The following is a 13060-nucleotide window of genomic DNA, read 5'->3' as shown; positions in this document are numbered from 1 at the left end:
AGTGAACCAGGCAACTAAAGAAATATATATTAGTAGTAGAGAATTGATGGCCTACTGAGAGGGAAAGACATCATAATTGGAATTTTTAAAATTATAAATTGGAACACACATCAGATAGGTGTGTGTCTTGAGCATCCCCTGAATTTTCATCAATATGTGATACATTGATTGATGATACCAGGCTTCTGAAGTTATGTGTCCTGTATGTAACTTGCCTGTTCATTAGTTATGATTAATGATGGGACCATGTTTAATTTGATAACTTTATTACCTATGGTATCCTACAAGATGCATTCCTTTAACAGTTAGAGAAACCAAATCTATTTTCACTAAGGTCTGAAAAGAAATATTTTAGTTTTCTTTTTGAAACCCATGTGCAGCAAGCCTGCATGCTGAGGAAGAGATTTTATATACCAGTTGGTTATCACTTGTTTTCAAATTTTACAAAGAACCAAGAAATGAAAAGGAACTTAAGCTAAAACATGAGGAATTCAAGTGAGGCACACACACACAACCTCCTCTAGTTGGGAGTTATCAAGCTGAGAAAAGGAATCTCCTTTGGAAGCACATAAGAGTTTGAAAGATTCTATTTATCTAGAGTACTTAAAGTTCTTAGAAAATATGGGAAAATGTCAGATAGACTTTGCAAACTTATCTCAACCCTCAATGACTCTAATCTCTTCAGTTATTTTCTACTGGTAACAGGATGCACACTGATGTGAAGCGATCTGAAGTCTTGAGAAGAAATTGAAACAGACTTTCAAAATTCCCAATGTGAAATGTCAAACATCCCTTTTACAACAGTTTGAAACCAAAAAGTTGAAATTCACAGGGGGGAACCTTACATCATATTTGCACCATATGTCATTTTTTGGTGACATTTAAAAAATTAATAAATAAAAATATATCAAAATAGCAGACATGTTCTGCTTCCATCCGTCACACAAGCCTGACTAGAGATACTGCTGTTACATATAATCAAGAGAATCTGGAATATAGGAGAGGCTAATCAATCAGGCTGACTGATAGCATTCTAAAATCAATGCAGAAACCTTCTATATATGTTGCATATAAAAATGTGACTGTAACTAAGAAAAAGAGAAGGAGGAAGGTGAAGAAGAAGAAACAATGTTTCAGGAATAATAGCAAATGGATGAGATTGAGTTAAAGGCAACATGTGGTGACATACTGGATATAGAAGACAATACCTCATTCCAGAAGCTAACACTGGCCAGTCCAATGGGACTATCACAGATAGCATAGGCAAACAGCCCAGTGATTTACAAAGCTTCTAGTGATTTTTGCAATGACAGAACTTCCACCAACGTAACTCCTTCATTTAGGTGTTGCTCTCAGATTTTCTGTATTCTGCTATGAAATTCTTAATTTCTCTGACCATGCAAACAGGTTGGTACAGACAGCTTTTGATGATGCAGTTGCAGAACTGAGTGGGCTGAGTCAGGAAAGCTACCAGGGACTCTACCTTGGTCATATAATTGTTACATGATGGTCTCATACTCTGGAGGTCATACAGGTAGGATGACCTTGAAAAGCAGAATAGAGAAGAGCTGCAGGATATGGAAGACAAAAAAATCACTGACTCATAAAATCCACTGAGAGGAAACATTGCTGACCCCCTACCCTCCCATCCCTCGCAATTTCCCCTTTGTCACTGAGAACCACTAAATCTGACTTTGACATTTGGTCTCAGAATTTAGGTTCCTGCCCTGATTTTAACTTTTTTGTTTCTTTAACAGTTTTCAAAAGTTCTTAAAAAAAAAAAAGAGTAAATTTTTTTGTGGAATTTTTCATTCCCAGCCTTTAGGTTCTTAAAAACACAACAGAACCGCATTAACATGTTATCTCAGTGCAGGAAATGGAAAGATCACTATGAGAAATGGTAATTCCTTTCAAAAGCCATTAGACTTGTAGGTGATGCATCTTAGAGAAATCACTCACATTATAGAGGCATATGTGTATCATTGTCTTCCTTTTCCTAGTTGTTTAAATAGATTTAATACTAAATTTTAAATTTAATTGGTTGTTAGCTTGAAGTGATTAAATATTCTTTGGGGGGAGCCTGTTGTAATGGTCTTTCTGTAAAAAGTGTATTAAACTTTGCCAAAATGTTGCTGAAAAGCCTCGTGCTGCTAACAGTGTGATAACATGTGGCTACTGTCTTTGCCAACTTGACTAGACCTCTGAAGCCCATTAACATTGAAGGTGGTGTGGAAGAATTTGAATGCCCACTCAATTCTTTGTTTCTTCTTCTGCCAATTTCCCCTGCTCCCCCTACCAACTGATGAGGCTGGCAGGACTGGGTGGGCAAAAGGACAGTTAGTATATGTAATGAATGACCAGATGAGATCAGGAAGATGGAGGGCTGATTCAAAAGGAAAGGAAGTAAAGTGTTAATACCTCCAGAGCCATTCACTCTCCTCCACCTGTTGCCATGGTTACCTGCCTCCAGGAGATTGTTCCTCCCTGCAGGGAGTTGTACAAGTTATTCATTAATGTCTCCTGGGATGCTCCTTTCTGCCTGTACCCCGGAGTGGCTTCATTCTGCCCCTGGATCACTCTATCTTTAGCCCACCTTTTGGTCACTAGTCACATAGGAGATAAGGAGAGAAGGAGACATGAGAACAAAGGCAATCTAAAATCTATAGAAGGGAAGGACACCCCCAGTCCTCAGACACCCAGCTCTGGTGCCCCTTCTCTTTGGAGAAGTCAATCTCTGTTTTATTCTTTCAATAAAACTTGCTTTCTACGCTTGCCTCAGCAGTTCCCAGGTGTTCAATCTTCACATGGAGAAACAGGACTCAGCCCTGATTCTCGTCTCTGGTGTCAGATTTGGAGGTCCCAGCAAGATCGTCACTGAGGTTAGCTCCTTCACAAGCACCCCAAATTTTTTCTGAGATGTGTTTTGCTATTTCTTTCTTTCCATGGGACAATAATGGGTACCCGTGGGCTAAAGAAATGCAGTTAGTGCCAGCTGTTATTCTGAATGACTCGGGTGACAGGATTTGAGGGACCTGGGGTCCCCAATCACTTGTCCTATGGGTCAGGATGTTGGGTTCTGCCAAAGCTATTTTTCACTATCCTATCCAGGTTCCAAGCACATTTGATGTGAGCACACAGTGTCTATACTCCCAGTCTGACTTGGGATGTGTGGAGATGGACCAAGAGTAGGAACAACTGCTAGGTTGTGGCCAGGACAACTCTCTGATGAACCTCAAAAGTTTCTTCTCCTAAACCCCCTTCCAACCGCTCTTCTGGGGTATCCTATGGCAACCAGTTTAGCTAGTGGCATTTAGCATAAGCCCAAGTGACTTGTGCCTCTAGATGAGGCATAGTGCACTCTCCCATGCCCACTCCTCCTGAGCAACCCCCTGCCTTCACTCATCAAACTCTAGCCAGTGAGAGGAAGTTGTTAACTGGAAGGTTTCATAAGGAAATTCCTGGCTTTCCTTTGCTCACATATTATGCCTTTACAAGCCAGTGGGTATTACCATTAATGTTTCTATGTTCCCACATGCTCTACAACTTCCTTTAGCTGCAAAAGGGAGAAATTTTCCATCCCATATCCCCATTCTTAAACTTCTCCCAGAAAAGAGCATTAAGTGTCTAACAACCACTAGAAGTCCTCCTCACTCTCTGAAGATTCCTTTAGCCCATAGACCAGAGAAAAGTACACCATCATAGGTTTTCTCATGGGTCATCATATTTGAAAGTTTATAGTGGCAGGAGAAGGTCTGTCATACCCCAAAGTCTGAATTCTCCTGAGTTTTCAAATGGAGTGAACAAGGACCTTAGCATCTGCCAGTTGAACTAGCATTAGTACTGGCAGAACCATGTGGTGAGAGTGCAGGAAAATTAGAAACTCATGGAGAGATGTCTCCAGTGAAACGGATAGTTTTCTGTGGCACAGGCACCGGAGTTCTGTTTTCTCATATTCAGAGGGAAGATCCATTCTTGACAGTTATGCCAGGTTCACCATTAGCTTGCAAACTGAAAAAAAAAAAAAACTGGGATAAGTTTGATCCACCGATAAATTTTCTGCATCTAACATGACCTGATTACCAACCAGGGAATAAACCTTGTCTCCTGAGGAATCATATGGAACTATTTTGCAATAGGAAAGTGTTCACTAAAAGTGCATGATAAGTGGCTGCCTGGGATTTTCACTCTCCTCCACTCATTCTAAACTGTATCATCGTTAATCAATTGCGAATAATCTTGAGAAGAGGTATTTCTGTATCTAGAATGCAAAAGCCTACAGGAAATAGAAGTCTGCAAACATTAATTTGAATTCATGGAGAAGAATCCCAAATAAGGCCAGAGATTTTTCTAAGTCTAGTAAGCACTCTTTAGACATTTTCTTAATGTGCTATTAAAATTTTGCTTACCCTGTTTAATTTCATGAAGATGAGTCTCATAGCAAATTCTCAGGTGAAGATATATGTTAATTTTGCAATGTTAGCTTACAAGCTCATGGCTATTGGTATCATGTTTGTCACCTTAAATTGGATACCACCAAAAAGAAGTCATGACATTATTACTAGTAGAAGCAAGTATGTCATATTGACATCATGTAGAAATATCACATGCATTTTCTCAAATCTTGGAAATCAAACTTGACTTCTAAATATGGAAAAAATATATTAAGTTGTCAGGGTGGAGCTGTATAAAATGTACTCTAAGAATCTTATGTAAAATAAACTGTTAAGACAAATTATAAAAAGAGCAGAATCACACAATTAGATTCTCAGCTGAGTACAAAAATATAAGGAATAGTATGATATTTTACACCTGCAAAATTCAGTAAGTGTTGATGTATGAAAACTATTTGAGTAAGCCAACACTTTTTTTCAAGCAGTGCAACACTGGGACTCTGCTTCAAAGACAAGGACTATGCCTTCTTAATTGTTGTTCTTTGTGGTGTAACAACAGGGCAACCATCCATTCCAATGGACTCTTTTTGTCAGTCATTATTGAGGGTGGGAGGAGCAGAAGCAAAGCAGATAAAATACACAGGTGATTTCATTGCACATTCTCAAGCCAGATAAACAAGAGCAAAATTAGGATTGCAGACATATACAAGGGGCAAACTGAACTTATTTTGTGAATGAGTGGGGCGTCTTCTTTATAGGCAGCACAACAATGAGCTAATGAGATGTTGATGCACATTGACCTAAAATATGACGGAGGAGGATGCTGGGTACACAGCCATCCAGGCATTGGCATGAACTGATCTAGTTTCATGTAGACTTAAGCTATGCTTTGCTTTGCTGCTTATCTGAAAGCCTTACTTCAGCCTCTGTTACGTATCTCACCAACAACTGCTGTTTTGGAAATTGCAGCTACCACTCTTTTGGGAGTTACTGAATGCCCCTGTTACTTTGTCCACTGTGTTCTTGTCTATTGGTGTGAACAGTGGTAATGCTCTGTTTTTGCTCAATCAATGTTGACCTTGGCTTGTAGACAACTGCCCAGATATTTGTGATAAGCCTTCTAGCTACCAATTATGCAGCTGTGTGACTATAAACTGTGAGATGTCTTGCTATCTTTCCAGTACTCACTGTCTCCAATGCTCATTAACTCTTATCTCTGAAGTTCCTGCTATTTATATAATAGTTGCCCCCCAAATCCATTTCTCTTATGATTGTCAATCTCTGTGCCTCATCTCCTATGACTATTGACCATTGAATAGTGTTCCCCAGCATCTGCCATCCTTTGAACTCTTCTGTGACTGTCGACCACTAAGATATGTGTCCAATAGCTTCGCACCCTTGAACTAAGTGCCTAATCATTGTCAACTTGTTTTCTTCAAATACAGCCGTTTCCAACCAGCCTTCTCTTCCTTCGGAGGTTGGCAATCTCCATTTCTTTAGATCATGCTGCATTGTCATCCCTGCATCTTGCCTGACAGCTTTGAAAAGGAATTTCATCCTTAGACTGATGAGTTGTTCTTAGGTGCTCCTAGCTCAGTTGCTCTTTGAAACTGCACCATTTTATTTGATCAAATTCTAAGTGACTTTAATTTTTCTTTCTTCACTACAATATTCTTGTTAGCAAGCCTTCTTGTGTTGTATGTTATTAATGTATTCTTTAATAGCAAGAAATGTTTCCATGGTTAACTCTAAATAAATTTTCTTTAAAGGATATAGAACAATTAAACCAAATCTTTGGGTCTCCATTATTTTCAAAAAAAGTTAAGGCCTTTTGGTTTTATTTAAAAATATATTTAAGGTAAAAGCAGTGTTTGAAAAAACCAAGTAAGATAGATAATTTCAAGAAACTGATTGAACATGTCATCTCACTTGGGTGTAAATGTGCACCTATATTTTCTAATAATTAAAAATGGAATTATGAACATTCTTCATTCAGAATAGATTATGTTTTGCCACAAGAACAAACAACTTCAAAATTCCATATGTTGAGAATTTCAATAATCTACTTACCAATCACACTGCATATTCAATGTTTCAGCTCCAAAATCATTCTCATTCTGTGATTCAGACATAGAGTCTTTACTATTGGGATATTATCAGCAGAAATGGATGAAAAAATAGCATAGAAAGAAATCACTCACACTTCTACACAGTTTTCTAAAGCAGCATTGAACAGACCAAGTTACTATGCCCAAGCTGCCATAAAAGTTACATATATTTATTTCTTGACAAAAGAAAATACAACATGATTTTTTTTTCTTGAAATAAACTTAAAATGACCTCCCTCCTACCCTTCATTAATCCTTGCACAGAGAACATCACTATTACTTGGAACCTAAATTCTCTCTTGTATGTAAGTAACAAATTAATACAGTTCTTCCATGTATTCAATTGAAAATTTGTTCTTACAAGCAATATCCTAATAACTATAATCACTGTATCGATCACTTTCAATGTGATGGACATATCACTGAATGATAAATAAAAATAGTCTCCAATAACACCCATGAAAAGACATTATTCTCCTGGGATGTACACATAAGAAAACTTAAACAGGGTGAACTACTTGCCTAAAGCCTCACACAAGTTGGATTCTAAAGACTTTTCTTTATCCTCCATGTTATCTCTAGTTTTCTTTGTTTAGGTTTTTGATTTATCTGGAAGCCACTTGGAAGTTATCAAATCAATAACTGGTGACCATGATCATCAATTCTAAACTTCAAATAAAAAAAAAACTATTTCCTCTTTGCTACAGCCCCAGAACACCCTTTTCCTATAGGCTGACTAACCTTCATGTCAGACTTATACAGATCACACCAAGGCACTTAGCCTAAAACCAAACCTGCTTCTTTCTTTTTCCTGTCTCTATAACTCCCCTAAGTATGCAATATCTCTCTCTCTCTCTCTCTCTCTCTCTCTCTCTCTCTCTCTCTCTCTCTCTCTCTCCATTCTTATAAAATGCAGTGAACTTCTGGTAAAATGTGACAATTAGTATGAAAAATAATGACATTTAATAATCACAACACTAGCAAAGATTATTATAGGCTGATTATAATGGTAAAGTACACCTTCAAATCATTAACTACTCATGTATTATATTTTTTTTATCCTGTGATTTACTAACTCATCCGATCCTCATGGTCACCTTTGGATAAAACACTACTATGAGCTCCAAATTGAAGATGTGAAAATTGAATTTCAGAAAAATTTGGCAGTTCATTTAGCCCCAGAGATAGGATTAGAATCCAAGAATTCTGAATTTTGGTCTCTTATTCTAAACAAGTACATGTATAACCTTCAGAAGCTAGATAATAACATATGCCATAGAAGAGCATGGCTTACTTAAGAGAAGCACTTAGTAATCTGTTGTCAAGCAAGTTATTTTCCTTAACTAAACAGGATAAAAATGTTCATTTTTGGCATTAGCTTGAACAGGAGACAATGACAATTGTAAGACTATGTGTTGCAACATCAAAGTAAATTAAGGATAATTTTTTTTCATTAGTTCAATTGGTGACTGAAACTCTTTAAATTAATACTACTGGAAATTAGAAAGGTAAATAGTATTTAATCTGCATTTACTACGAAAAATATTTAAACATTTATTATATCATTCTATATGCAGTTTCTCTCGAAAAGTACATACTACTTGCCCTGGTTTTATATACAAAGATACTGAAGTACTAAGAAGAATTTTCCATAGTTACAAATGAATAAATTCACTTGGGTATTATTTAACAAGAAAGAGATCTATAACTCTAGGTTCAGCCCTGATAGTTACTTCTCAAAATATTTAACTCTGACTAAAGCTATCTCTTGTTACATATATACTAAGTTTCCATGAAAAGTTAAGCATGAATCACACTCAAATTCCTGTCTCTCCACCCATTTGTGTTATCATTTTTAAAATGCCTTCTTATCAATAATTTCTTCTCCCCCAAATTCTGCTTTTGTTCATCTGCCATTCAGTTTTTGAAACCACTAATGATTCATTAAAATAGCAGCATAAATGCTATGGTGTCCACCATTTTTTGGTCACCCCTGCTAAATTTAGAAGCCATTTAACTTAATATTTACAATTCAGTTGCTATGCAAATATGGATTTGCATACATTATTCTTTTTTGTTGTTCTTTTTAGTTATACATGACATGGTTTGCATGAATTTTGCTTTTTAAATAGTGAGATCATTCTTGCATCATTTAACAGCACCTTGGCAAGTGGAATTAGAATATATATATATAGATAGATAGATAGATAGATAGATAGATAGATAGATAGATAGATAAAATTCCTCATGACTTAGAAGACAGAAGGTGTCTACCATTATTTTCTTTAAGGAGCACTTACTGGAAAATTTAGCTTTCTTTGATTTTCTATGTTTACCCTAAAGGATTTTAAACTTTTGGGTAAAATTGGCAAAGAGTTCCATAACTCCTTTTTAATGAGTTGAAAGGCACTCACTTGTTCATTAAAGGAAGTTTGTTTTTTATTCCTCAGAAGATATGTACATTTCTTTGAATTATCCAATGGCTAGAAAGCTGATTATTTTCATCTTAAATTTGCCCTGCATTTAAAGCAAAAATACCTTAAGCTACATGAAGACATTTACTGATATTTTCCTACAAGAGTGTTTTCATTTACTCTGAAAACTTGGTAGTGAAAAACAATAGAAATTTATTCTATTTCCAGAAGCCAAAAGTACAAGATAAGTTTCACTGACCTAAAGTCAAGGTGTCAACAGTGCTGATTCTCTCTGGAGTCTCTAGGGGAAATCCATCTTGGTCTCCCCAAGCAACTCAAGGTCATTAGGACTCCTTATCTTGTGGTTGTTCCACTCCACCTCTGCTTTTGTTGCCTCTCTCTCTCTCTCTCTCTCTCTCTCTCTCTCTCTCTCTCTCTCTCTCTCTCTCTCTCTCTTTCTCCTGCCTCTTGCTTAAAAGGACCCCTATGATCACACCAGTCACATCTGGACAAACAATCTTAGAATCCTTAATTTTATCACATCTGCAAAGTCCCTTTTGCTATATCAGGTGACAGATTCTCAGTGGAAGAAAGTGGGCATTTTGGTTTGGCTCACAGGTGGTATTAATCAGCCTTCCATATATGGCAAATGCTAAAAACTACATAATTCATGGAAAGGATGATACTTGTAGTAATTAAATGAAAATAGAATAATGCATATGATTGTCCAAATCTTCCAGAAGACAATGCCACATGAATGACACTAATCCTTACTTTCGGCTAAAGCATGCCCTCATTATAACCCTGATATTTGCTCTGCTACTTATGCTGTCTGCTCTGTCTCTTCCAAAGATGGAAAGTAAAGTCGAAGATAACTTATAAATGCATCAAGTACCGAAAATGGTGGACCCAAATGGAGGTGGGAGGTGGTTACATGGAAGTGTGATATTCTGAGAACGAAGAAAACATAAAAGTAAATGAGATAATTTGAGTGGACTTTGACTTTGCAAATCTCAGTGTATCATTGCTAAGAATGTTAGCAGGTAAAAATAAACTTTCACATGTTGCAAAATATCATGCTTTGAATGTTGGCTATGGCACATGTTATACAACTTTATTTTGCTGTAGTTACACTGTGTAATATTAATTTAAAATATTTTCTCTTTAATTTTCAGATGAAAGTGCAGTATGTTCTGTTTGCATTTAGAAGACTTACTTATCCTGTTCTTGTCCTCCTTGAACCTGCTACAATGAAGCCAAAAAATAAAAGACTAGAAATAACAGGGTTATGATAGACAGATGTAGAACTAAAGTTCTATCAACATCTGGACTTTTCTATATGTCAATGGGGTTCAGTAACTCACTAGAAAGTTGGTTATCAAGTGCCTTATGCATCTTATTTGCTATTCTGCCTACCCCAGGAATGAAATTTGCTGCACAAAATTGAGGGATCTCTATAGCCAATTTAATAAAAATGGGGATTTATTATCTCTACCTTTTTTACCAGAGAGAAATTCCAGAATCTAACAAAATATACTTAATATAGAAGTTTTTATTGCCACTTTTTAGAATAAATACTTAGAGAAATACAAAAAAAAATATCAGATAAAAAAGGTTTAGAGAATACCTTTAGGATCAAATTGGTGTACATTTTAAAAATCTAGCTGCAGAGAATAAAAATCTAGCAGAGAATAAACAAGGGATATCTAATTGTCTCCTATGAGAACAATGTCTTTTAAAAACTATCCCATAGCTTATCCTACCCAAAGAAACCAGCACTATCCTCTGTGTGAACTCATCACTGTTAATAAATGTAATGTTGTTTCCAATTCAGTGGAGGCTGAGCTATGGATTATAGTTCATGTTTCAAGAACAAAATGTCAGTTCTTCAATTTAAATTAAAATCATATTTTTTTACTTTAGCCTCCACCCTACAGAGTGAGAAGTGCTTTTTAAAATGTGCAGAGCCTATAGGAACAATATAGATTACTCAAAGAAAAATTTGAAAACTGGTTATTCCCTTTTGTTAGTAACAACTAAAAATAAGTGCAACCCAAGGAAAATGTAACATCTATGTGCAAAAGAAAGCAAATCAAGAAAAAGTAAAACTTACTTGGGGAAGAATGTTCTACATCTGACAGCATTTGAGCTTTAGAGCAGAGACAAGAGAGGGCAGATATATAATCGTAGTCAATTAAGAAGGTACAATACTGAGAAACTGGATTTCTTTGATACTCACAGTGTAAAAATTCTTTAAGAAAGGAATTTCATAGATGGCTTGGTTGCTTAGCAACCACTGACCCAAGGGGACAAGTTCATTTTTAGTTTGGTATAAGTCACTGGGTCTCTCTGGGATTGCTGTGAATCTTACACATGGAATTCTCCAAACACATCAGATGAGAAGTTGTCACCAGTTTGCATCCTGATACAGGTGAGAGTGCAGCAGGGGAAATTGATCATTTTTCTTCATACATCATTGTCTTACCCTTCCTTGGGAGGAACAGTGTTTAGACAGGCAAACCATCCAGTTCATTTCAGAGTGTTGGGATCAAAACCCTGCCGTATTTTTACACTAATAAAAAGACTGAAAAAATACAGGCCTCTTGCTTTATTGAATCCTTGTTAACCTTTTAATAATCATGTTGCTGAAGTCCATGGATACGTGAACTCTCTTTAACCACTGATTGACAGGTGAGGGTTTGCATTAACATTGAGACCACAATTGACTGAAGCATGGCCTCCAGATGATGAGTGATGTGTGATAGTTAAAGTGGTGATGATGAATACCTTCCAGGATCAAAATAAACTTATTTTTGTATAAGCATGAAGACATTAACAGCTGTGGATAAACAACACACTAATGAGATGTTGCTGGATTATTATTGTCCCAGACAGAGAGAAGGAAGAGACTGAAAAGGCTCTCAGCAATCTCCTGGGAAGATATAAAGAGTCCTTCAGTCTCAGCCACAACACATTTGCATGAACACCACTGAGCACGCACTCCGACTCCATGTCTCTTATGGGCTATCCTGGGCTTTGCAATGCCACATCTCACAGGACTCATTGTTACATCCCAGTGACTTCTGTTGCTCTTTGCTCCAGTGATGTAAACTCTACCTTTGGACACTGTTTACCCAGTAACTACCAAGGCAATCTCTGGCTCCTGGACCACTGCCAAGAATCCTACTGTGAAGTGCCAAACTGTGAATCTCCCAGCTGTGAGCCCAAGACCTGTACCACAGATTGTGACTCCACAAACTCCTGTGTGCCCTGCAACTCCCCATCCACAGGCCAAGTCGTCGGTGCCTGTGAAACTACCAACATCAAATCTGGCCCCAGCTGCAGCCCATGTACTTGGACCAAGGGGTACGTATCCAATTGCTACAGGCCTGCTCGATATCCTTCCAGAGCTTGCCACACACTCCTGGATGGCTCCAACTGCTTTGGGCAACTCAACTATTTACCTAAGAATTTCCGCCCTTTAAACAGCTACAGCCAGCTGGGTAGTTTGAAGTATAGAAGCTACCAAGATTCTGGTTTCATCTCCAGGGGCTTCTCACCATCATGTTATATTGCCAGCAGCTACCAACCCCTAAGTTCTTTAATGAGAAATTGCCAGTATCCAAATTATGGGTCTATGAGTTACCGACCACTGAGCTATTTATCTAGAAACTTCCGATCTCTGAGCTGTATACCCAGTACCTTTCCACCTCTGAGGTATTTATGCAGTGGCAGCAGACCTTTGAATTGCTATTGACCAACTTAAAGCATTTAAATGAGATAGAATTTGCCCAATAGGGCACATTCTACTAAGTTGTAGGATCTCTGAAATGTAGAATCCTTAGTATTCTGCTGAATCACTTTATATATCTCAAGAAGTTTGTCACTTTAACTTCAAATGGAATAGAACCACAGCCATTACTATGGGTAGATTTTTTTTTTCTGTTGCTTTGTTAATCCTCTTTGTGTTAAAAGCTTATTCTCTGGATAAAGTTATCTAAGACATACCATAATGGACTTACTGAAGAGAGTTCACATGAAATACAACCATCAATCACCAGCTTTCTTACTTTGGTTCCAACTACCACATACCTGCCAATGCGACTATCACCAAACTTGTCTTCATTACGTGGGGCTTCCTTGGTTT

At 37.2% G+C, this 13060-nt stretch overlaps 1 protein-coding gene across 1 annotated transcript; it reads left to right on the top strand.

The window, feature by feature from the left end:
* The first annotated feature begins 11923 nt into the window (after positions 1 to 11923).
* On the top strand, positions 11924 to 12670 carry Krtap24-1 (keratin associated protein 24-1). Its single transcript, XM_005323550.3, has one exon. It carries the CDS (start codon positions 11924 to 11926, stop codon positions 12668 to 12670), a length of 747 nt encoding a protein of 248 aa, XP_005323607.2.
* Positions 12671 to 13060: the final 390 nt, after the last annotated feature.

Source organism: Ictidomys tridecemlineatus, chromosome 3 (genome assembly GCF_052094955.1).
Source record: "Ictidomys tridecemlineatus isolate mIctTri1 chromosome 3, mIctTri1.hap1, whole genome shotgun sequence".
In the NCBI taxonomy this organism is placed as follows: domain Eukaryota; kingdom Metazoa; phylum Chordata; class Mammalia; order Rodentia; family Sciuridae; genus Ictidomys; species Ictidomys tridecemlineatus.
This window is presented reverse-complemented; position numbering and strand designations above follow the sequence as displayed.

Coding starts and splice junctions, on each gene's coding strand:
- Krtap24-1 (XM_005323550.3), top strand. CDS start 11,924: ATGTCTCTTATGGGCTATCCTGGGCTTTGCAATGCCACATCTCACAGG.